The following is a 26714-nucleotide window of genomic DNA, read 5'->3' as shown; positions in this document are numbered from 1 at the left end:
TGTCATGTTGCACAATGTATTTTCCTCTTTTAAATAATTTATTCTGCCTTAGCTACTCATGGATAGTGAACAGAATGACAACACTCACTCTTCTCAGTTTAAGTATTATTCAGCACCTCCTTGGGGTTCTTAAGCAGACATTGCTCATCTATTCCAACCATCTGGCTAGAAATATACGCTACAGTGCAAAAAATGGCCTTTGACTAGCATTGATGTGAAACCAGCAAACAGTCCCAAGAAATAATTGAAATGGTTGAAATCAAATTTATATGGCATATCTCAGAGCCAGCCAAAATTATTAGCAATTTTGCTGCAGAAATACAGAAACATAAATAGTGGTCCAAAACACACGGTGAAATGTGAAGTCAAAGGCTTTCACTGTTGGCATCCATAGTTTTTTTGGCTTTTTCAGGCTGTCAGGCCATGTTCTAGAAGAGTTTTTTCCTGGCGTTTTGCCAGCAGCTGTGGCTGGCATCTTCAGAGAATGATGGCATGGAAGAGAATGGGATATATATATACTGTTGGTTGAGAGGAAGTGATTTACATGTTAATCTGTGTGTTGTTCTGTTGTTGAATGGCAAGGCCTCAGGGTGCCTGTGCTGGGAAGATGCCAGCCACAGCTGCTAGCGAAATGTCAGGAATAAACTCTTCTAGAATACAGCCTCTAGAATAGCCCGGAAAATCCACAAAAAACTACACTGAGAATTCAGTTTGAGACTGCTTTAACTGCCCTGGCTCAATGCTAGGAATTCTGGGAACTGTAGTTTTGTGAGACATTTAGCCGCTTTTGTCAGAGAGCTCTGGAGCCACATTAAAGTACCATTCCCAGGATTCCCTAGCACTGAGCCAGGGCAGTTAAAACGGTCTCAGACTAGATTATATCTGCAGTATGTTTTGGACCCGTGAGACGAATAACACTGTTAAAGTAAAAATAAATTGTGGAAATTAGGACGAGAACCACCAAAAATTATATTCTAGAGTTATTATCACAACAAAAACAAAAAGGATTCTTGCTGTAAGAGCAGGTATTCTTGAAGAAGAATTTAGGTTTATAGCTTGACCTTAGGGGGAAACTGTGTTATTTAATAGTATTTCTAAGGTGTTGTTTGAACTATCTGTGTGATGGGGAGTTGATCCTATGTATCTGGGAAATCCATGACTACAGAGAGAAACGTGTCTTTTAGGGAACAAAAACACTCAGAATGAAAAAAATAATTTGGAATTGACATGAGCTGAGACACGAGTTAAGTTTTTGATGAGATAAAGCTTAGCTGTTCTAGCGTTGAACTGGCACTCAAATGATTTACCCTGAACCTCCAACTGTTTCTCTTTGCTGTTGTTTTATGCATGCATGTACACAAAGACACATGGGGTGAGGGAAAGCCTTATTCTCCATTCAGGTAATTTTATGCCTCTGGGATTGTCAACTATCCTATACTGATCTGATCAGTAAAATGACATTACAGCTGGTAAGTTATTATCATGGAACCCAAATAACCAGGTAAACATCAAAGTTGTCCTTAATATTTGCTATTAATGCTGCTCAAATGCCATCTCTTAATGAACAGGTTCTGCTCCTTGCCCCCATCTGTGACTTGATCCCCAGCTAGGCTGAAGGACCTGTGTGCTTTTTCTACCAAGAAAGGGTAACATGTCAGAGACAATTTAGTTTCATGAAAAAACAATTTAGCAGTGAAGGATACTGAAGGTAGACAGCTGTTGGTCCTCCAGATATTTTGGACTTCCACTTCCACAATCATTTATCATTAGGATATGATGAATGGGGCCGATGTGAATCACAACCAAAATAGCTGAAAGACCAAAGATTTCCCATTCATAAGTATGCAGTTATTATGTGGAAAAAGAAAAAATGGTACTCCACCACCACCATGACACTAAAATCGTGTGGGTGCCTTGAAAGGGGCACAGTATGGCTTAAAAACAAGTTTCAAGTTGAACATCATCCATATGTGATCTCTGATTTTCTCTCACTTTCCCAATCTTTTTTCTCCTTAACCACAAAACACATTTGTTGGTAGGGAAGAGACTAAATAACTACTGTATTGGACCAGCTGTCCATCTGGATGTACCGAGGGTTATTCAGACAAATTGAGTGGCATTAGGCAAAATGACATAATTTATATAATTCATACTTAGTTTATGGAATTGGGTACTATGTCGACATCCACAGGCTTTAGGGGTGTGAAGAGGGAATTAAAACCGATTATTGAGAACAGGTCTATTAATGTTATTTGGCATTATTTATTTAGACACATTTTTGTATTAGAGCAGACCTCAGACGTAGTGGATTACAAATAACTAGTTAATTATAATTCATTACTGTATCCAATAACTATGGCATAACTACGCTTGAATTATTATTGTAATTTCACTCCTTTTGTGGCATGAGTGATGTAGCTGTCTAACAACAAATAGCATTGTCTAAATAATAGTCAATAATCAACCAATCTCCTCCATAGCAGCTTCAGTTTTGTAGAATTCCTCTTTGCCTCTCCATGCAATGTGTGATCACATACATTTCCTGATGATACAGTAAATTTAAATCCAGTAATAAATATTCATTTTAAAAACCCACCACATTACCTATGCATTGCCTTTCTTTATGTTGCCAAGTAGAGTGTAAGGCCTTAGCCACTTGAATTTAACCTCAAAGTGGGTGATGAACCATTGTGCTCCACAGGGGGAGCAGAAACTAGCTTAGAGGGTGGCACAGGTATCTAATTCTCTGAAGATGCCAGCCACAGATGCTGGTGAAACGTCAGGAAGAAACTCTTTTAGTACATGGCCACATAGCCCGAAAACCCCCCCAAAAACTATGGATGCCGGCCATGAAAGCCTTCACATCTAATAGAGGGCTCTGGCTCTGAGAGGAGGACCTTTAGGATGGTTGAGTTGAGGGTCTGCTACTGCTGCCCATAGCATCTGCCATTGCCAGATGGTTGGCTGGACTGGCCTTTGCTTTTCCACTACTTATTCAACCTGCATAGCTCTAAATGCATGGATATGATAAAACTATGCAAACTATTCTATGCTATAAAACGATGCAAATCTTCATAATTATTTTCAGCTCTAAAAGACACTGGCCCCACAGAACTGGCCTGGAGGTCATTCCCACTGGAGTAGAAATGGAAATTTAGTAATAAAGCAAGAGGACTGAAAGTACAGAGCAGCAATGAGGAAGTGGAGCACTGGAGAAGCGGAGAGAGGATGACAAGCCACTCAAGCTAAACTGTGAAAGAGAAAGATCAACTTCTTTGGTGGCGGTGGTGTGTCTGCTGGCACAACTGTATGGTAGTTTCCTCTACAAACCATCACGGTTTCTGATCACATCCTCCCATAACAGGAACAACAGCTCATCCCCTGTGTTTAATAACCTGTTGTCTGAAAAACAGAGTAAAGCCATCTTGATTCCCTATACCAGGAGAAAGGCAGGATATAAATCAATAAAATAATAATGATAATCATGAAGTTCCTGATCAGAGTTCCTTTAAAACACCCCAGAGGAAACTGGTGAAGTATGCCAGCTTTTAAAAAGTCCTTTGGACAGCTCCTTGTGATGATCAGTTGGACTGTGCACCTAATCCAGTTTTTCCACTTAGCAGAATTTACTGGGGGAGAGAGGGGTGATGGCTTTTTAAGAAACAGTGGAAAGATACAGAAATGTGTTGTCTGGACCTATGAATGAGGAAGGGTGACTGCATTGCAAAAGTTTTTGTTTGGAAGCAGCTCTTCGCTTCCTTTACTTCAGAGCCTGGGTAAGATTGTAAATTGTTCTAGAAACTAATGTGTTTTTGTTAAACACCCTGGAAAGAGATAAAAGAAAAAAACCTCTGATACTGGTCTAAAGCATAGACTGGCTTTAATAATTCTTATCTTCCTAGCTGAGAAGCAAGCCCATAACTTAGAATCTCAAGGGAGGGATGAGGAAGCTCTACAAAAAGATTTTCATTACCAAGTGTTATAGAACTGAGAAGATTCAGTTCATGTTCCACTCAGTCATGAAGTTTACTTGGTGGTTTTAGGTCTGTCACTATCTCTCAACCTAATCTATCTTAGAGGTATGTTATGAGGATAAAATGGGCAAGAGGACAACCGCACAGGTGAATTAATTACTTGGGGAGAAGGCAGTTTATCAGTCAATTGATAAATCCACCCATCCTTTTACCCATCCTATGGTTTATTCATTTAAATTTACTCATTGTATATTGGAAAGTATGTTGATGGATATATTTATGCATCTAATTGTTCAGATCTAGGAAACCATATTTTGACTAGAATCAACAACATAAAAATATGTTACAAAAGACCATATTTGTGACTGTAGCACTGAAGGTTGCATGGTAAAGACTCATTATCAACTGAATGCAAGATGGACATGTGCTAGGAAGATGTGGTTGATCACAGCTTCCCTGTGTGCATTTGTCAGTGATTTACATTTGCATCACACTTTCAGACATGTCACTGTGTTATCAGAGAACACCCAGAAGAATGGACTTTGAGGTGCTGTTGCTATATAATATGAGACTTGCCTCTGATATCTTGGCATGTAATGCAACCTTCCACTCCTGGAAACTGAACCAGAGAAAGAAATCATATTGCACCTCCACAGCCATTTCCTCAGCATGTCAATTCCATGACATGTCAGTACTAAAAATAGCCCACTTTGGCATGCCAGCTGGAGCTGCTTAGATGAGAAAAGAAACTAATGTGCTCTTAATGAAAAGTGATGGGTGCAAGCCAGAATATATATTCAACACAATGATATATGTACCACTACCATCACATGGGTTTTGTGCCTGAATATAGTCACAAGGATGCAATTAGAAGGATTTTAAACCTGGAATAAACACTACCTGTTATCTCCCCCCCTCCCAAAAAGCAACAAGAATCTTGTGGAACCATTTATTTTAGGTATTAATTACAGTTACGACATACTTTTCCTCCAGTGAATGCTGTGAGAGAAAGTCTCAAAGGTTAGACTCAAGACCACCCGCTACATTTCATGGTTCAGTAAGGACTTGAAACTTGGTTACTCAAATCCTGATCCAACACTCTGACCACTGCACCACATGCGTTCTGTTTACATCTTGTTTTAAGATGTTCAAATGTCAGAGCCTGAAATGACGATCCCTTAAATGTCTCTTTTTTTTAGAAACTTTCAATCTGAGTGCCTAGATCTTTCTAAATATAGAAGTAAATTATAGATGGGACATGCATAAACCCTGTATGGTGGACTAAACCCATATTGTGAGGAGGAAATTGGAGGGGAATTTAGTTAGATCAACTTGAACTACCAAGTGTTAATTAAATTATTTCCATCATACCCAAGCATCCTAGGATCCGGAAATCAGGCCCTTTGTGGGAAAAGGTATTGGAAGTGTTTAACTTGGAGAAGAGATTAAGGAAAAATATAATGGCAGTCCCGAAGGGCTCTCACATAGAACATAGATTATGCTTGTCTTCTGACATTTTAATGCAAGGATGGTTAACTGTGAAAAAAGAAGGTGAAAAAATATTTGGTCGACAATACTATCTCTGAGTACCTTTTCTTGTAAAAAATAATAATGAAGATGATGATAGCCAAGTGCGTGCGTGCGTGCGTGCGTGCGTGTGTGTCTATATATATCGATGTCTCATCTGCAATGACTTAAGTGTGCAATCCTGTACCTGTACCTGCTTCTCTGGAAGTACTAAAGCTGCACTGAACTCAGTTATAAACTTGCATAGGACACGAAACAGAGTTTTAATAGCACCCCAAATGTTGGGTGTCCTCATTGTCCTGCCCCATCCATTCTGGTTAAGTTTTGAATATTTTTCTAAAAATTGCATTTTCATCCTCTTTAGCGACTGATGCTTGACTGCACTCAGGGTCCATTCCTGTAACAGAAAACAACAAATGTGGACATAATGCAGCCTGCCTCTCTTTCACTCTCTCTCTCTCTTTCTCACTCATACACAGGGTTTGTTGAATGCTTGGTGATGTAAGTCATCTAGCAAATTAATAATAATAATATGGGATGACCTTTCATGCATGGTTCAGTGCTTGGCAGCTTTAGAAGTAAAGCTCAATGCTGCCAGCTTTGGAAATGAAGAGGAACTGTTTGTACTTTGCACTATTTGTTCCAGCTAGACACTTCTTTAGCTGATGACAGGCACCCTCTTCCCTTCCCCAGGCGGCATGTAAACCCCCCCCCCCACAACTCAGGAAGAGCTCCAGGCAGTAATGTGGGTCTCCTGCCACCTCAGCAAGGCCATGAATGATTTGTTTTACAGCATGCACAGCTCATAGCAACTAAGGCATTGCTGCAGATAGCGAGTTTGGGCAAAACCCAAACCCACTCCCAACCTCCACTGCCAGCCCGAACATACCAGGCAACTGAAGGAAAACTTACACCCATTTGAAGATGCTCCAAGTCAGTGGGTATTTTTTTTAGGTAGTCACACTTCCTCATCCCCAGAGGCAGGCAATAGCAAACCTCCTCTGAACAAATCTTGCCAAGAAAACACCATGGCCTTAGGGTTGCTATAAGTTAGAAACTGCTGGAAGACACACAACAATAATCTTTTCCCTCACTCTCTGTTAAGGAAAGGGAAGGGGAGTCAACAAAGGAACACCTTCCAGAGGAATGCCTCTATGGACTTTATCACTCGGGGAAAATCAGGGGTTTAAACAGCTGATTATCCCATGCGAAACGTGATATCACATTTAAGATTTTCAGACACATCGCTATTAAAGAGGCTATAAAGAGGCAATAAACAGCAACAAATCATATTTGGGATTTCCCCTTGAATGATTTGTTGCTATTTATTGCCTTTTTATAGCCTCTTTAATAGCAACATCGTGTGAAAAACTTAAGTGCAATACCACATTTTGCACGGGATAATTGGCTGTTTAAACCCCGATTTTGCCCTCTATCCCCTGAGTGATAAAGTCCTATGACTGCATCATCCACTTTTCTATTGTAGGAGAGGAGGGGGACTTGAGGAAGGGAAAGCATTTAAAATCAGCAGGACTGTTTTTTGTGTCGTGTTGTAGCTATACCAAGGCACATGGTGTCCTAGGATCTTTGGAAATCTTGCTCCCCAAATGAAGACCTCTAGGACTTCCTTCCAATTAGTATTTATTCATCCTTTCTGTTTAAATGTACACTTATGACATGAAAGCTGTCTCTTTTCAACAACTTTGAGGCTAGTAACCCTTGGTTAATATAGAGAGGAGGTCTGCCAGCTGACCAGCAAAAAAGAGAAGCCTCATCTTTTCCTGATCTTTAACAGCAGTCTGATTTACAGAATCAAGCAGGAAGTTTCATGGAGGAGATGGATACTTGACATTAGCACCAGTTGGTATCTGCAGATCAAGGCAAACAAGCAGGGATGGTTAATAAAGTATTGCAGAGGTGGGAATCATGCAACCCCTCCAGATGTTGTTGAACTGCTACTCCCATCTTTCCTCACCATTGGATATGGTGGCTGAGCTGATGGGAGTTGCAGTCAAGCATCTGGAGTGTGGCATGAACCTCACCCCCCAAACCTACTGGATGCATATTGGACCAGTGAGGCACCCTGTACATGCTCCAAAGCATGGCACCCATTCACATGACAAAGTTATAATGCTAACGTTTCACTTTAGCTGTCACGGCTGCATCCTATGGGAAAGCTGAGATTTATAGTTTGGTGAGGAACTTGGTGGCTGAGAAGTCTAGTTTTCTGTTGTTGTTGTTGTTGTTGTTGTTGTTGTTGTTGTTGTGTGCCTTCAAGTCATTTCTAACCTTAATCTTAAATCTAGGTTGGGAGAAGTGATTCCCATGTTAATCTGTGTATTGTTCTGTTGTTGAAAGGCACGGCCTCAGGGTGGAAGAATATGCAAGGAGGATTAGTGTCTGACCCAGAAAAACCCAGAGGAGTGAAGACAGGCAACCACCCAAAGGGAAGGTATTTCTACCATACATCAAAGGAGTCACAGACAGAATAGGAAAACTGGTGAGGAAGCATAACCTCCAAATGGTTTATAAACCGACGAAGAAAATCCAGCAAATGCTTCGCTCAGCCAAGGACCAGAGAGACCCTCTCACAGCCGCAGGAGTTTACCGCATACCATGCAGCTGCGGACAAGTCTACATAGGGACCACCAAACGCAGTGTGCAAACAAGAATCAAGGAACATGAGAGACACTGCAGACTGGGCCAGCCTGAAAAATCATCATCAGCAGAACATGCCACAAACCATCCTGGGCATAAAATACTGTTTGAAAACACTGAATTTCTGGACCATGCCAACAACTATCAGGCCAACTATCATTTGTGGCTTTTCCATACTCATGGGGGCCTAGCGGATACGGAGGGGCAAGTATATATGCCATTGGTATCATGAGGATGTCATTTCAAATTCAAAATCCTTTGTGTGTGTGGAAGTGAAGTAGCACATCATGCCAATGGCATATATACTGTATATGTCTGTCCCTGGCCTCCACAGTCAAATGGTAGGCTTCAAAGATATAGCCATGTTAGTCTGAGGAATCAGTGTGCAGAGAGATCATGTAGCACCTCTGAGACTCACTGAAAACAAAAAGTTGGCAGCATGAGCTTTCCTAGACTCCAGTCTACTTCCTCAGATGCATTTGGTGGAGTGGAAAGCCAGAAGGGACAGGTGCATATATATACAGTATATATATATATATATATATATATGGCATTGGTATGTGAGGATGTGTATAGACTTGTCCCTCCACATTCGCTAGGGTTAGGGGCACAAGACCCCCATGAATATGGAAAACCCACAAATAACAAAAACACCATGTTTTTTTAACCTGAGAGGACACCTCTCTAGGAACCTCTAGGTCCTCCAGCGCAACTCTGTGGTTAACGTCCGACAGACACTGGCCATAGAAGTGCACTGGAGGAGCTACAAATGCCTAGTGGAGCCTTCTCTCTAGGAATCTCTGGGTCTTGCAGTGCAACTTTTAGCTAGTTGACCATAGAGTTGGAATCTAGGAGGACCGAGATATTCCTAGAGAGAACGTATATGAACCAAATCCGTGAATAATCCAATCTGCAAATATGGAGGGATGAGTGTATACATCTGTCCCTGGCCTGCACTGAATGCCTTTGAGGTAGTGGGCTGGAGAGTGTTGTACAGTCACGTGGTTCTACTAGGCCAAACCCTGGACCTATTATTACCCTTATCCCCTGTTTTCCCTAAGCCTTCCACCAGGGGCCGCTGTGGCGAAAGTCGCGCGACGGCGGCGGCGGCGAAGGAGGACGGTTGCCATGGATACCGCTGTGCGCATGCGCAATGGAGGAGGAGGAAGCAGCGGTAGAAGCAGGAGGCGAAGCGTTGACCAAAGCAGCGTCGCCGTCGGTTGCTTCTGTCGGGGGGCATTCCCTTTCGCCCCTGGGCCTTTTGCACAGCCGCCGCCGCCGCCGCCTCCTCCTCCTCCTCGGAGGGAGAGATGAGCATCTCGGTCCCGGAGGGCCTGACGGAGCTGCTGCAGGGCTTCACGGTGGAGGTGCTGCGGAGGCAGCCGGGGGACCTGCTCGACTTCGCCCTCCAGTACTTCGGGAGGCTCAAGGCCCAGGAGGAGACAGGGGAGGACAGCTGCCATCATGCCTCCTCCGCCGCCTCTAGGGGCCCCGGTCCCCCTCTGGAGCCCCGCAGCAGGGGACCCTCCCACAGCAGAGGGGTCAACTTCGCCTCTGAGGAGCCCATGCAGACCGACTCCGAGGAGGAGGAGGAGGAGGAGGAGCTCGCAGGTGAGAACCCCAAAAGGCTTCATTCATGGAGGAGTGCATCCACACTGGAGAAATAACACGCTTTGGTACCGCTTTAACGCTTTCTTTGGCTCAAGGCTATGGAATTCTGGCCAACTCCCAGAATTCCATAGCCTTGAGCCAAAGAAAGCGTTAAAGCGGTGCTAGACATCATTTCATAGACTCCGGTCCACTTCCTCAGATGCATTTGGTGGAGTAGAAGCCAGGCACAGACATATACATATACATATACATATTTATACATATACATATGCATCCTCACATACCAATGGCACATACAGGCCTGGCTTTCCACTTCACCAGATGCATCTGAGGAAGTAGACTGGAGTCTATGAAAGCTCATGCTGCCCATTTCTTTCTTCTAGCGAGTCTCAGAGGTGCTACAAGATCTCTCTGCATACTGATTCCACAGACTAACACGGCTATATCTTTCCATTTTACCATTTCAGTCATGCTAAGTGGATTGTGGAAACCAGGGGCAGACATATATATGCCATTGGCATGTGCTGCTTCACTTCCACACGCAGAGGGTTTTGAATTTGAATTGGCATCCTCACACACCAGTGGCATATGTCTGTCCCTGGTTTCCACTGCACCAGATGCGTCTGAGGGAGTAGACTGAACTCTAGGAAAAGCTCATGCTTTTATTCCCTGCGCATTTGCTGACCCATGTGGGCTTCTTGATTTGGAGACCTGCAGAAACCAAACCCCACCCAAACCATTACTTCACATCTTTGGGCACAAGATGGTGTGCCAGGCGTCTCTGGCTCCCTTCCTCTTGCTCTGTGCCTTTAAGACAGCCCAGTATCAACCTGACTGTGGTGTGGATTTCTATGCAGCGGCAAGCCTTCCCTGCCGATCTCTGCACATCTAGGGTTTTGTTGTTAAAAACACAGTAATCATGGGCAGAGGATAGATGCAACCATCTGGACATGGCAAGCGTGTTGCATAGGAAACCCAGGCTGGGCTCTCATTCACAATTTTGTTGTTCCTCTGGTTGCTCCTTTATGAATGGAAGCCACCAGCAATTGGTTCACCATGCCTTGATAAATAAACATGTGCTTCGATGGCTGAGAGTCAGATAACGTTACTTCTAGGGATGATTTTATCGCTGTCTGGGTCATCAGTTGATCATTCCTGTTAAAATGACAGCAGCCATGTTGTGATGTTCAATGGGATTTTGGACCGTGGAAGGACAGAACCCCACCCCCCAATAATGTTTGACTAAACAGTACAGGTTAAGGCTCCCTTATCTGAAATGCTTTGGACCAGAAGTGGTTTGGATTTTGGATTTTTCCCCCTCTCTCTCCAAATTTTAGGATATCTCTACATACATAATGAAATAGTTTGGAGATGGGGCCCAAGTATAAACATGACATTCATTTATGTTTTGTATCCGCCTTATAAACATAGACTGAAAGTGATTTTACAGTTTTGGATTTTGGATTTCAGAAATCTGGATCAGCTGTAGTAACAATACAAATCTTCCTCAAAGCAAAAAGATTGTATAGATTTGCTTCCTTCCGGGCAGGACTACGACGGTTTTGTGTAATAAAGCCCATTATCTATTTATTAATTGCATTTATGGATTGTTTTGGCGATTTCTTTTGCACAAGTGAATGTTGTGTAAAAATGACATTTTGCAGAAAAGCATTGCTTTTTTGTACAAGTCATGTTGTTTTGCTGTTTCTGTTTTGCTCATGATTAAGAAGCGCTGGTCTTTTTGTTCTTGCTTAGAGCAAAACCAAAAAGAAGTCGTGGTCATTGGCAATTTTTTGGGTGGGGTGTCTCAGCATATTGAGACACCATTCCTTGTTGAAGACAAGAAAACATGCTGGTATTCTTTATGTCCTCACTGAACATCTAGTAGTTTTTTCTTCAAGAAGAGTTCATCACACCTTTGTTCTTTTTTCACTTCCGGGGTTGAAATGCTTGTTATGTTTCTCAGATGGCTTTCCATTGAGCTATTCTTACTCAAAGTGGTGAAAGAGAGAAGCTTGGAATGGTGTACAATGCTGGCGGAGCAACCACCAACCATCTCATCTAATGCAGGAAAGAGGGTTGTAGGAATCACCAGTAGCAAAGCAACTAGAAAAGAATTGTTGGCAGGCAGACCTATCCCTTTCTGTTCTCCTTTTAAAAACTTCTTAGGTAAGTCATAGAAACATAACAGTGGAAGGAGCAAGCCAGACTCAGAGGTGTCATTAGAAGGTGTGGGGGGTGGAGAATGCACTGAGTGACACCTCAGAGGAGGACTGATGCCCAGTCGGGACCTCCTCCTGGCATGGGATGGTGGTGCCCAATGTTGTTGCCAGTGCCCATTTTTTCTTCATTGCCCTGCCTCGCTCTGCTGAAGAAGCCAAGACAGCAGAGAAGGAAGAGTGACCCATGCCCCTTCCATCCCCTGTTGCCTCGCTTGCTTGCCCACCTGCCTTCCCCACAGGAGGCTGGGCAAGTGAGTGAGAGGGCAGGAGAGGAAGGGCAGAGTAGGCTTCAGCCAACAGCTGGCAACCCTTTCATGGTCTGGCCATGTAGCGGGCAGCTATGGGGGGGGCAGGTGAGCGAGACAGTAGGAAGGATGGCAGGGAAGGCCACCACTGCCACCACTGGGTGACTTTGAGCAAGTCACATGCTCTCAGTCTCAGGGGAAGGCAATGGCAAACCCCCTCTAATAAATCTTGCCAGGAAAAGCCCATGATAAGTTCACCTTGGGTCGCCATAAGCAGGGTTTTGCACTCCCCCACTCATGTGCCTAAGGAGGAGCTGAGGCCAACTTTACATGTGTGACTACTTGGTCCATATCATGTGCAGTTTTATTGTATCTTACTTTACATTTTAACTGACAGTGTAAAAAATCTTCTCCTATATACCTAAAAAGATGCGTGAGGCAGCTCTGAGATTCTGAGGTAACGGGGTAACACTTCTTAGAAATTTGATACAAACTGACGAGTGTTAAAGTGGGTTGATTGGATTCTCTAGCTTCCCATGACTCACCATACATTTTGAAGTCCTTAAAACATAGATGACTAAAGCCTGATTAAATCCATGCAGGAAAATGTGGCAACAGAAGGGACTGTACCACTTTACACACAGTAAGGGTGAGTGAACGTTTTTGGAGGGTTCTTGTCCTGTACAAAAACACCAAAGCTTCCTGAAAATGGTGGACTAGTATAATAGTTAGCAGGCTGGGTTAGAACTATCCAACTATGGTATTTCTTTTAAAAGTACAGTTACTTCTCTGAAAAAGAGGGACATTAGAAGAAAGGGCATTTTTCACATGCTAACAGAAGTGATACACCCTCCTCTACCAGCTCAGGATCCTTCAATGGGGTGCATGGTTAGAAAGTCTTTATGGGACATTCTGCACTTTCCATAGAATAAGGTGGTAGGATTCTGGACTGCACTCCTGAAGGCTGCAGGTGAATGAATCTTTTAAAGATATATGAATTATTAGATATATGAATCTAATACAGTCAGCCCTCCTTATCCACAGATTTTTTATCCACGGATTCAGGCATCCACGGTTTGAAAAAAAAAAAAAAACTAAATTCCAAATAGCAAACCTTGATTTTCTATTTTATATAAAGGGGCACCATTTTGCTATGCCATTGCATTTAATGGGACTTTGAGCATCCACGGCTTTTGGTATCCATGGAGGATCCTGGAACCAAACCCCAGCGGATAATAAGGACCCGCTGTAAATGACATTATCCAGGAGAGAGCTCTTCTAAACCTTTCTCCCTTATATGCTAGCTTACTGTTTGGAGAAAGCTTTCATCTGAGTGGAAGAGTGTACAAAACTATGGACCCATTTGATGTACTGCGTGTGGTCCACAATGTGGCTTCTTGATACTATGAAATTTCTGTAGAACAGCACTGAAGAGGTGAAGAATCTAGTGCTGGGGATGTGTGAAAGTGGATTGTTTCATAAAATTAATTAGTTTTTGAGGTATGTTCCTAATATAGGTCAAATCTGGTAATTGTAATGAAAACACATTTTAAAAAATAGTCAAAGTCAGGGCTGTGGAGTTGGTATGCCAGATCTGTGACTCAAATTCCTTCATAAACAGCACTATACAGATTTGGATCTGTTGAGTTTGATACTGGGCCCCTGCGTGGATATCAAAATTTTTTGGATGATCATGCCCCATATTATTAAATGGCGGAGATGTGAATGCACATGCTTTTCTGTTTCCATGTTTGTGTCGCCACCACTAAATAATGTGAGTCTTGATGGCCATTGAATTTATGGACCTGGAGCCTGCTGATATAGGGGGCCTACTGAATTTTTAAAAACAACATATTTATGGTATGTAAATAAAATAGTGTACAATATATTTAGTTGATCAAAATTTCTGCATAGTTTTACATTATTTTTATGTCATTCATCCATCCCCAACCATTTTTATTCCTTTAACTGGAAAAAAAATCGAAAGATATTTATTCCATGTGTAAAATTAACTATGCATACTTTTTTCACTATATATATATGAACATGGCAAATTAAACTGCCTTTGTGAAAAGGGATCCATGCATCTGAGGAAGCAGACTGTGCTCATGGTTCAACTTCTTTCAATCATTTAGTCTCAAAGGTACTACAAGATTCCTTTACATACTGATATTCCAGACTAACTTGACTATGTCCCTGAATTCTAAGGCTTCTTTGGTTTGAGTAATTGGACATCTTTTGAGAATCATAGAATCATAGAGTTGGAAGAGACCACAAGGGCCATCCAGTCCAACCCTCTGCCATGCAGGAACTCTCAATCAAAACATCCCTGACAAATGGCCATCCAGCCTCTGCTTAAACACCTCCAAGGAAGGAGACTCCACTACACTCCGAGGAAGTAGTGTGTTGCACTGTCGAACAGCCTTACTGTTCAGGAAGTTCCTCCTAATGTTGAGGTTGAATCTCTTATCCTGTAGCTTGCATCCATTGTTGCTGGTTCTGTTCTCTGGAGCAGCAGAAAACAAGTTTGCTCCCTCCTCAACATGACATCCCTTCAAATATTTAAACAGGGCTATCATATCACCTCTTAACCTTCTCTTCTCCAGGCTAAACATCCCCAGCTCCTTAAGTCGTTCCTCATAGTACCACTGATCATAGCACTAAGGGAGTGGATGTCCCCTGCTCTAATTGGGAGGTCTTCCCAGCAAATGGAAAAATTGTGGGGTACTGAAAGATAGCATCCAAAGTGGCACAAAACATTGGGAGGGATGCGCTGTTGTGGCAGCTTGACATCTTGCATCCCGCCTAACCTTAAATATCCAGTAGGTCTATGAAGAGAGAAGGAAGACCTGGGATTTGTTTTGAGGGCAATATTGATCTTAGCCAACCATGTTAAATTACCCTTAGAGCATTAGGAATAAAATCAGTGTGTGAACAAAGAAACAAACGGTGACTGCCCTGTTTTTCTAGTAAGGCGTGCCCTGTGTTTAGAATTATTATTTCAATATGAATGTTAAAGCTCAGACTTATATGGATAGGTTTTGATTGGGTAGTGTGATTGTGCGGAGCAGCTTGGAACTCTCCTGGAGCCAGTTATATCATCTGTCAAGGGGTGGGAGAGGTCAGAGAGACAATACACAACCCTGAAAGTAGAAGTGTGCTTGCAAGCTGAGAGAGACAGAGAGAATGGAAACAGATTAGAAATCTTTGATCCTTAACATTATGGCTGTCAAACTTGGGTCTTACAGTAACCTTAAGAAGTCAGTTGATTTGACTGTTGGTAAGTGAATACCTACCATACTGTATTTGTAAAGCTGGATTTTATTGTATTTATATGTTAATTTCTTCTTGTAGGTGGGCATGAGGGCGCTTTCTAAGAACTGCAAGTGGGTGGTACTGAATTAATATTTTATGTGACCTAATTTTAAAAGAACAGCTATTGTAAACAGTGCCTTTGTGTGTTTTCAAAACTCTTACGTTAAAATCATTAATTAGTTCAAATCATTTGCTTTTCCAGTAGATGTACAATGTTACCAGCATTTCTAATATAAAACAAATTAATTGTTAAGGATCACAGGGGTTCAGATTAAACTATCTTAACTTTCTTAATTTCCTTATGGATGCTACCTAGATTTGTATAAGAGTTAAATTGCAGTTCTGTATATATTTATCTGTGAATAAATCTTTCTGAATTTGGCCAGCTTATGTCTGCAATGAGGATTGTGCTGTTAAGTAGAAAATTTGTGGGGAATGTATATTGAAATAGTGTACTAATATTTGTGAATAAGAGAAAGATTGTGTTTTTTTAATATCATAATGAAGTAATGCAAATAGTTCACATGCTGCTATGGCTATTTGATATATATTTACTACTGGTATCACCAACACTCTAACATCTGTAAAGACACATTCTGACAAATTGTGCCTTATTTAAAAAGTGCTTAATTCAAAAATAATTTTAAATTATGTTACTTTGTAAAAAAATTTGTTTATACCGAGCAAAAGTTCTCAAATCTGGATCTTACAAATCTTTGATGTGTTCTATATTTCCTTCTGATTTTTTTAAATTGTGTAATTCTGTGCTTTATTCTGTAAATACTATACAAAGTGAGTACTTTATTCTTGATACTGTATCCTAAAAGGTCTCAAAGTAGGTTCCACCCCCCGTACCCATTCCTTAAACAGCTGGATAGAGTGCACACAAAGTTTGCTGCTGAGAGGGGAGAAAATAAAGCAAGGATTTAAAAAATGTAACCCATGTACATTTTCTGAAGAAAAAATAATCTTTAGTTTCAAAAATGGTACCAAAATTAAACACATGTAAACATAATTGTTTTTATCTTGAATAAATAGTTGTGCTCCAGTCTAGCAGAAGAGATGTAGAAAGAGAGATCCACATGCAAGCTTCCACACATGTAGCAGAGGTGCAACTGGGTTGTACATTGCTATCCACATTAGTGCTCTTCCAAACAGCACTAGAAATGACAGACTGTATACTTGAATAAGGATATATATTTTCATGCAAGGTCTCCGGTTATTACCAGTGACTTGCTGCCTGCAGTTAGAATTAGATTAAGGCCATAGAACTCGATCAAGACTTAGTCATTTTTAGAGTACTGAAATTAATGGGATTTAAATATTGATAGCCAAGGCTGCGTCCACACTGCAGAAATAATGCAGTTTGACACATCTTTAACTACCACAGCTCCATCCTATGGAATTGTGGCACCAGAACTCTCTGACAGAGAAGGTTAAATGTATCACAAAACTACAGTTCCCAGAATAACATAGCATTGAGTCATGGCAGTTAAAGCAGTGTCAAATTGCATTATTTTTGCAGTGTGGATGCAGCTTAAGTGAAGTATCCTTCATTTCACTGGTTCAACTCTGCTAAGACTGGATCCACTCTCTAGTCTTATATGGTCTTTGTAAAAACAAAGGGGAAAAGCTTACCTACTTGAGGTGTGAACAAATTGGAATTTTTTTTGGGGGGGACTTCCCATTTCAGGTTAGCAGAGCACTTGGAACCATGGGTTGTGTGTATGAATGAAGGGAAGGCACAGTGGTTTGATTCACATCTGGAAAAGAAAGATGAACTGGTGCACATGAGAGGAAGACAGACAAGTAGAAGGCAGGAGTTCATGAATCTGAACGTACCACCAATTTCTTACATTTAGAAACAGGGGCCAGGGCATCATTATATCTCTCTTCCAAAATTGGGTAGGATATTTGTCTACCACTGTCCTCCTTTGCCTTTTACAGCAATGTGATGGGCAGAAAATCAGGTGTTTGGCTTTTAACATTAGCTTCTTTTGACATTCTTGTTGAATTTATAGGAATGGAAAAAACTGCCTCATATTGACCTGGACCTTGTTAAAGCTGGCTGATAGTGATTTTGGACAAGTGGTTTTCCTCGGCATGTAAAATTTCTGAGAATTTTAAAGTCATTGAAAAAGCTTGTTTTTCCTTCCTGATTTGTGTGTGTGGGGAAAAGTTGTGGATTTTTTTTAAAAAGTGATATTAGCATCCTTTACAGATTGAAAATCACCTTGTTACTTTAGGAACACAAAACATGATATAGTTACATACCATAATTTTGTTTGATATAAAATTATATTTAGTATATTAAAAGTGCAGTTGAGTCAGACAGTAGTTACAAATAGTACAGTGGTTGAAAAAAGTACATGAGAATAGTAGAACATTAGGCAATGATATTATTGAACTAATTTTTTTGATTTTAGATTTTAGCACTTGAGCTCAGTCACTGTTCTTGCACTTTCTGTGCGTCTGGAAATATTTTTTCAAAGCTTGATCAGTAGGGTAATGATATAGCCATTATCTGTTCTTACTTAATGGAAATGCAAGTACATTTTAACAGTATAAGGTTCTATTTCTGCTTTTTAATGAACGTAACATGGTTGGTTTGCTACTTGTAATTGTCCAAGTCTGTGTGCTCTTATTACATTGTTTGGTTTTGAAGCAAAGGATTTTCTAAAGAGTTTTAGTTCAAACAATAAAACATTTAAGGCAAGACAAAGGACCTTATCACACTAGTGAAATCCCGTTGGGAAACGGGATTTAAAATAGATTTAAAATCAAAAACTCCTGCAAATGTGGGTACTGTATCAGACGACCTTATTGCCAAAGTGAAATAACACGAAGTTAAAGCGAAGGCAAAAGGGACAAAAACTGCAGCTTTACTTTTGGAACTTCCCGAAAATAAAAAGCTGCTGTTTTTCTCCCTTTTGCCATTGCTTTAACTTCGTGTTATTTCACTTTGGCAATAAGGTTGTCTGATAAACTAAGACATTTGCGGGTTTTTTAAAAAAAATCTAGTTTAAACCCCGTTTCCCAGCGGGATTTGGCTAGTGTGATCTAATATTTCATATTGTGCATCTGATGGTACAGACTTGAAATACACACACACACACACACACACACACACACACTAAAAAGATCATTTATTTTCATTTTCTTCTTACTGTTAAATTTTAATCCAAATTATACCATGGCAATGTAAATGGAAAGTTCTGGACATCTTCAGAATGTCTGGACAATCTGAAGATGTCCAGAAATTTTTTAGGTATGATCTAGCCACACTTTTAAATCTGTTAAACATAGAGAGAAAACGTTAAGCATGTTCCCCATTAAAATCAGTGGGATTTATAAGAGTTTAGTATGTTGACAGTATAACACAGGGGTAGGCAACCTGCGGCCCGGCGAGGCCTTGGGACCGGCCCCAGCCCGGTCCTGCCGCCGATTGCCGCCGGGGCCTTTGGGGGGCAATTGTCTATAGAAGCCTCAGAAACATGCATTTATATTAACATTTTTTAAAAAATCAGGAAATTTTTTCGCGTGTCCTCCATTTTTTTTAAAAAAAGTGTCTTCCATTTGAAAATTTTGTCCTACATTTGTCCTGGTTTATTTATATATTTAATTTTAAATATATATATATATTTAATTATTTATTTTTTGGCTTCGGCCCTCCAGTTGTCTGAGGGACAGCAACCCGGCCCCCGGCTCAAAAAGATTGCCTACCCCTGGTATAACACATTTGCTTTTTATGAATTAGAAATATGGTATGTACTTTGAGGAAAAAGTAGACTACATTTATTTGGGGTGATTTTCATTGTTATGTTTTCACTAGCATTTATGGTGTGTCCGCACTGTGGAATTAAAGCAGTTTGACACCACATTACTTGCCATGACTATTCTACAGAATCCTGGGATCTGTAGTTTGATGAGGCAGCAGAGCTCTCTAACAGACTGAGCTGAATACCTCACTAATCTACAAACTCCAGGATTCCATAGGAAGTGGTGTCAAGCTACTTTAATTCTGCAGTGTGAATACATCCTTAGAAACCTTGGAAACTCCCCAGCTTCGTGTCATCCTATCTGGGCAATGAAGGCCATTAGCCCTGGGCTGGGATTAACCAGTCCAGATGCCGATCTGGCAGTCCCAGACTAATCCCAACCAAAAGGGGCCTTACTCCAGTCCAAAAAGACTGTTTGCCATGGAGTTTCCAGGAAACTGTGGCAAGAGCTGGCAGGTTGGATGGTCCTGCACCCCCTTTCTGAAGGCTCCCACTGTGGCTTCTGATTTTGGAATCATAGAATCATAGAGTTGGAAGAGACCTCAAGGGTCATCCAGTCTAACCCGCAGCCATGCAGGAAATCTAAATCAAAGCATCCCCGACAGATGGCCATGTAGCCTCTGTTTGAAGACCTCTAAGGAAGGAGACTCCACCACACTCCGAGGGAGTTTGTCCCACTGTCGAACAGCCCTTACTGTCAGGAAGTCCCTCCTAATGTTGAGGTGGAATCTCTTTTCCTGGAGCTTGCATCCATTGTTCCAGGTCCTAGTCCTCCCTGGAGGAGAAAGCTTGGTTTGGTAGAGGATGACCTCTTCCCTTCCCCTTGTCTTGTACTGAGAATGGCAGCAAAGGCTGAGCAGTGAAGTTCCCCCCTCCCCCCAATCTGTTCTGCAGCAAAGCATTCCATGTACAGCAACACACAGTTTGTATGGGCTCAATTTTTTTCTTAGTGCAGCTTGTGGGAAGTTCCGGTTATATATTTCATCAAATATAGAAGAATTATTTATTTATCCTAAATGCTGTTTGGTCCGGTAGTTTAGACAGAAGTAAGGTGGAATTAAATATTTAAGTTCTGTAGTTGATTTTTAAAACATTAAAAGTTGTTTATCAGTACCTTTGGGAGCTGTTAGTCCTCTGGTGACTTGCAAGGTGATGTCTTTAACACTAGCAATTGTAACTAAATTTTCTTTGCAATTCAAAGTGTGAAATATCTTTTATTGAAGCGAATTTGAGATGGAGAGCCAATTGTCGCTTTATTACTGTATAAAAAGGGTCATATCTGATTTCTGAATTCAGGAAATTGCTTCTTTAAGAAAAGACTGCAGGAAGCAGTTTGGGTAATATTGAAATGGTCTTTGTGGTCTAAGATGACTGTGACTATTGAGGTATCACAGTCCAAATAGGAAGCTTAATGAGGACATGCAGGGTTGTCCTGCAGCTGGAAAAAAACACTGAGGATAAAGACCATTAAGATGAATATAGGAATACCAAATAAATTACAGTGATGGCAATTGTTGAGGGAGATTATCAGTAGAATCTTAAACATGTCTGTTCAGAAGTAAATCCACTGAGGTAAGCCCAGTGTTGTTTATGCCCAGGTAAATGGGTTTAGGACTGCAGTATTAGAGTAAGCTTTTGAGTTACTGCAGAGTTCCAAATCCATCTAATAATGTGAAATATTTATCTCACCTAGGTTTCTAGGCATTAACCCACATATAATTATGCCTTCTAAATTTCAACTTACAGTTGTAACAGTAGAAACTGAGTGCGAAAAGCACGTTTCCCCTGCTATAAGGGAAGCTTGGAAGCTATTGCATTAATAGGTGGTAATGAGATTATAAATGTAAGCAAAAGAAAATACAGAACGCAAGAAACCCACATTGAAATCTATTTTCTCATTAGCAATTGCAGCTCCAGTCACCTGCCAGTTTCCCCAGGTGTGTTCTGCCAGGAGGAGTGGTGCATTGGGAAGAAGCCACTCTGATAGCCTTTAGGGCTGAAGGGTGGGGTATAAGTACTCTAATAAATAAATAAAAATAAAGTGTATTCTAGAGAGGCACTTGCCATCTCTATTATCATCCCACCCCTTTCAAGCAGTATTGTCTAATGTCTGTGCTCCCTTTTGCTGTCTGTGGTGAGATGGTTTTTTTTTAGTCCCTTTAGATTTTTTTGACTGAACAGAAAATTGCACAGAACTCACTGAATTCATCACACGAAGAAAACTCGCCGTCTTTCCTGACCTGTTGTTAGATGCTTTAAAATCTCAAAAGGAAACCTTGCAACTGTTGGCCTTATGCATGGTGTTTCATTATTAGTGTGCGTTTTATGTGTTCAAGGAACTCTGGACTGTGAAGCAGTAGAAGTGTATCTGAACCTGCCCTAATACACATGAGATTTTCAAAGATGTTTAGTGATTTTGTTCCCCCCCACCAGCTTCTGCTTAGGCATGCAAATTAGCTTTGGGCATGCTGTGGCTTTCAGTTACATATTCAGGTAAGCACATTAGATCGGAAAATGCCTGTTGTCTTCAGTAAGAGATGCTAGATGCAGAGAATTCTGAACACCTGACCCTCTTCATTTAGATGCTGCTTGGGTGTACAGACTTTAAGGGGGGGAATGACATATTCATGGGTGCAGAAGACTTTCTATGACGCAAATCAGTCTCCCTAGCAACGAAACAATAGCATAGCGCTTTCTCTCTTAGAGGGTGAAAGAACATGTGCCTGAAACATTCACTTTTATGGCATAATTATCAACTGTATTTAAAGAGAAATGATTGCTTTTTTCATCTTTGTTTATATACCATTGTTTTGTTTACTTGGTTTTTAAACTCACAACCAAGTTCAGAAGTAAGGTAAGGAACATAACAGAAACCACACACAGCTTGAACTGTACTATTATATATATGTGTGTGTGTGTGCCTGTACAGTCAATGAACCATGAAGGTGTTGCATCCATTTTTCATACAGCTTCTTCTTACTCAGCCAGTGGTTCCAGTGAAATCTTATGGGTTTTTCCCCCCAGTGTTGCTACCAGTTTTGTGAGAGTGTTACAGTTAATGGTTATTTTACAGTCCAAAGACACAACAATGCAAGCAGCAAGATTACAATGTTAAATATAAAATAGATAAATAGGAAGTAAATTCACCAGTGTAGAATATAGGAAGTAAAATACACCACAGTGTAAATATATAAAACTAGGGGAGGTTAAGAGCAATATAGCTACACGTTTGTTAAGCTCCATCCTATTGAAACGGTGTGATTGAATTGCTCTAAGGATACATTACCACTATCCAGGCTGATTTTTGATATTTCACTCTCTCTGATCTTAATGTCCATTGAGAGGAACTTAGCAACTGATAAATAAACATTTGAACATATATCTTCAAACAAAAATTAAACATAAAACTTTTCCAAGGCAGCTTAGTAGAGCAGAGAATGGTTGTTTTATGACTCTGGCTGTAGAAAGTGCAAGGTAATAAAATTTTTGATATTGTTTTGGCTGCATGAGACTTTCTTCAAGTTTCTGAAATTCTTATGAACTCAGACCTTTTTTATTACTAGAGTACTTATACCCCGCCCTTCAGCCCGAAAGGCTATCAGAGCGGCTAACTCCATCCTCTTTGTTAAAACAGGTGAGGGAACCCCACTTGCACAAGACATCTCTGCATGAACTGAGAAGACTTAGCCATGCAATCCCACTCAACGATGAAACCCAATGAGTGAACATTGCCCAGTCAAAATCTCTCAGAGTAATCTACCTTGTAAATTGGTTGTGAAAGGAGACAAACCATATATGTTATCTCAAGCTCCTTGGAGGAAAATTAATATGTAAATGCAATATATATTTTTAAAAGTGTTTCTATTTTTTTTAATTAGACCACATCTACATGGGATGACTATGGGATGGCCTTTCAAAATCAACATCAGAGCTTCAGCCTCCTCTTCCTGTGGAAGGGAGTCATTGTGACCTATGTTATAGGGATTTTGTTAAATAATAATAGTGGGATTGTGAAGGCTAGTGACTCGCCCATTAACATAGCATAGTTGGTTTGGAACACATTGTAATGGGCCTCCACATGAACTATACTGGGATTCTTAAAAGCGAGAAATAGATATCTTAATCTGTTTCAGCAAAAACAACAAGGAAGTGTCTTACAGCATCTTAAAAGACTGACACGTTTAGTTTGGCACAAGCTTTCATAGATTCCAGCCCACTTCATCAGATGTAAATAGGATAAAAATAGGACAGATAACATTCTGTGAATGATGTGAAGTAATTGCATGTTAAAAGCTTTGTCTGGAAGTATCTGTAGTGCTAACATATCTGAATTTATGAGAATCTTTTCTTTATAGGGATATTTATGTGTTTCCTTTACCCTATAGCTAGTTTTCTGCCTTCCTTTGGGTTTGAAGAATTGTGAAGGACCATCATACCGTCTGAATAACCTTTACCTAAATCTGTGGTGGAAAACATCCCTACCTTTAAGGGCCACATTTCCTAAGGATGAATCTGTTGTAGAATGCAAGCCGTCAATGATACATGCTGGGGATAGACAGAAATGGGCAAGACAAACTCTTCTTTCTCTCCAACATCCCTCATCTCTGTTACTTCCTTCTCTCTTTCTTTCCCATTCAGGTAGCGGACGGAGGGGCAGATACCTCTTGTCAGATATCTGAATTTGCTGTTTAAGTTCTTATAGAGTGTGTTTGAAATAGCCACATGCTATCCTAGAGTTGCAAGTTTTTGACCTAAAGGAAATAGTTCATTAATAGCATCGTTTCTGGTGGGTAGATTTTGAATAAGAAGACCTCCGATTTATACAGGCATAAATTATGCAAAAGGACAAGTAATAAAAGATAAATTAGGATGTGAATTGCATTGTGGGTGAAGCATATTTGCCATTGTGAGAAATACTGGTTATAAATACTAGCCTACTCTGCAGTATTCCACTCTCTCAGAAAAAAATGAGTTGCTGAAATAGTTTCTAAAGAATCAGTTGCTTTTGCTTAATCTCTTCTGTTGATATTTGAGTTCCTTTTTGTCTGTTTGATCAGCTTCCCTTCTCTTTCATTTGCTCAGAATGCTTAGAAAACCCTGTATAACTTTTAAAGCATTGCTGTCCCTAGTCTTTCTGATTTATATAGTGGTAGTGGTAGAATTTTTTCTTTGCCTTGATATTGGAAATGACCCTGTTTCAAAACAGTGCCTACTCCCTTGTGGCCATTGCTGTTTCTATCTTGTGCTTCAAATAGGTACTGTATTGTACTGTAGTTTTTTATTGCAAGGAGAAAACCATTTCCTGCAGACTAAAACACCGTTCCCTGGTTTTGATGGAGCTGAACACAAATTGTCAGCAAATGCACTGGCTTACATCTGTTCACTAGAAAGCATGGATGAGGTTTAGTGAAAAACAACATTTCTTAATATTGCTGGTTCTTGAAAATTTTTGAATGGATGGGAAGACCTTCTGATGTGGAAACTCTATTTAATGTAGTTTTCAAAAAGCTAGTCATGTTAGTCCCTTGCAGTATAGAAAGGAGAAAGGGAAGGGAAGGGGGAAAAAGACAAAAATGAATGTGGCAGCACTTTTAATATTAACTGGTTTTTATTTTAGCATGAGTTTTCATGGATATAAACCCACTTTTTTGGATGCAGTACAAAGTGATTTTGAGACTTTAAGGGTATGAAGAGTATTTTTTCTTGGATTTACAACAGACCCTTCTCACAGGAAGTGATGCATTTGGGATCTAGTCAACAGGGCTAAATACCCTAAAGGTGCCAGATTCCACATCTTAGAAGCTAGGCAGGGTCAGCTCTGATTAATGCTTGGATGGGAAACTGCCAATGAATACCAGGTGCTATAGACTATATTTCAGAGGAAGGAACTGGCAAAACCACCTCTGAGTATTCCTTGCCTAAGAAAATACCATATGAAATTCATGGGGTTGCCATGAGTCAACAGGTGATTTGAAGGCACACACACATTAGTAGACGACTCAGTCAGAATAAATGTGATACACTTCTAACTATAATGAAATAGTGAAACAAAAATGTGTAGCATACATAAGCACCTTCTAGTGATTAAGCCACTTCAAGTTGCTCTCCGGCCAAAATCCGACAATGTAATATTACCACAAGTCTAGGTTGCACTTCATTTCATATTGTGGGTTTGAGGTCACACTGATTCAAAGAGAGCTGTGTACAACAATCCTAGTGCGTAGCCCAATCGTGTAAATGTTGGACTATGACTCTGGAAGCCAGAGTTCGATTTCCCAGCTCATCCATTAAACCCACTGGGTGACTTTGGACAAGTCAATGCTCTCATCCTTAGGGGAAGGCAATGATAAATCTCCTCTGAACAAAACATGCCAAGAAAACCCCATGATAGGGTCACCTTATGGCTGTCGTAAGTCAGAAATTATTTGAAGGCACACAACAGCTACAGTCAGCCCTTCTTATACACTGATTATACATGGATTCAAGCATCCATGGTTTGAAAATGTTCAAAAAAGTATACATTTCAAATATCAAATCTTGATTTTTCATTTTTTTTATAAGGGACACCATTTTGCTATGTCACATTTAATGGGACTTGAGCATCCACGGATTTTGTTATCCACGGGGGATCTTGACACCAAACCCCAGCGTATAACAAGAGTCCACTGTACAGCAATAGCGCTGGTTGGGGAGTGGAATAAGACATTGTTTTACAACAACACTGCAGTGATTTTTGGTGCTATTGTCTTTATTTTGCAAGTGATGCTTAACTTTTAAAGACCGAAATGTATTTGGCCCTAAGCTCAACTCCATATATTAAGATATGGGAGAAGGACTTGTTTACTGTTATGAAATTCTGAAGAATAAACTGTCGGGGAATATTCTTGACAATATTCTCCAGCAAGGTTGGTTTTGAGAATTTTCTCTTTGACACTTGTTAAATGTATTTTAGTTAAATGTATTTTTTTAAACTATTTATTAATGTGTTTCTTCAGTATAACTTTAAAATCATGAATGTTTCCAGTTATTAACAAGAAAATGAGCCATGTCTTTCCCTTTTGCATAACTTCATCACATTGTGCACTTCTTGTATGGCACGTGAACTATCAGAAAGTAGCCTTTCAAAATTACTGAAAGGTTCATGAATTTTGCAATTTGGGGGGGGGGGAGATAATCAGCTTCAAGAAGTGTTATTCTTTTAGCAGTAGTATTTATGCGTTTGTGTACTTTTGCATCCATGACACACACGTGTGTGTGTGTTTATATATGGACAGGACAGGACAGGTGATTTTTCAAGCTGTTCTTGCTGGAGTTAGGGTGACCATCTGGCAACAAGTTTTTTTAATTCTTCTCCTTTCTTTCCTCATCCAAGAGGGCAGGAGG

General features: G+C 40.5%; 1 protein-coding gene across 2 annotated transcripts in view; it reads left to right on the top strand.

Moving 5' to 3' along the window:
* Positions 1-9326: 9326 nt before the first annotated feature.
* Positions 9327-26714, top strand: part of LOC149312391 (cAMP-dependent protein kinase type II-beta regulatory subunit-like) — a 60190-nt gene continuing 42802 nt past the window's right edge. For both annotated transcript variants that reach the window (XR_016281251.1, XM_089524526.1), the window contains exon 1: positions 9327-9770. Coding sequence is in view for 1 of the 2 variants with exons in the window: in XM_089524526.1 (XP_089380652.1) it covers positions 9470-9770 (301 nt within the window). In the remaining variant the exon portion in view is untranslated. The remainder of the gene's footprint in view (positions 9771-26714) is intronic.

Source organism: Sceloporus occidentalis, unplaced genomic scaffold, assembly GCF_023333645.1.
Source record: "Sceloporus occidentalis isolate IW3139 unplaced genomic scaffold, rSceOcc1.0.p SCAF_5, whole genome shotgun sequence".
Classification (NCBI taxonomy): Eukaryota; Metazoa; Chordata; class Lepidosauria; order Squamata; family Phrynosomatidae; genus Sceloporus; species Sceloporus occidentalis.
This window is presented reverse-complemented; position numbering and strand designations above follow the sequence as displayed.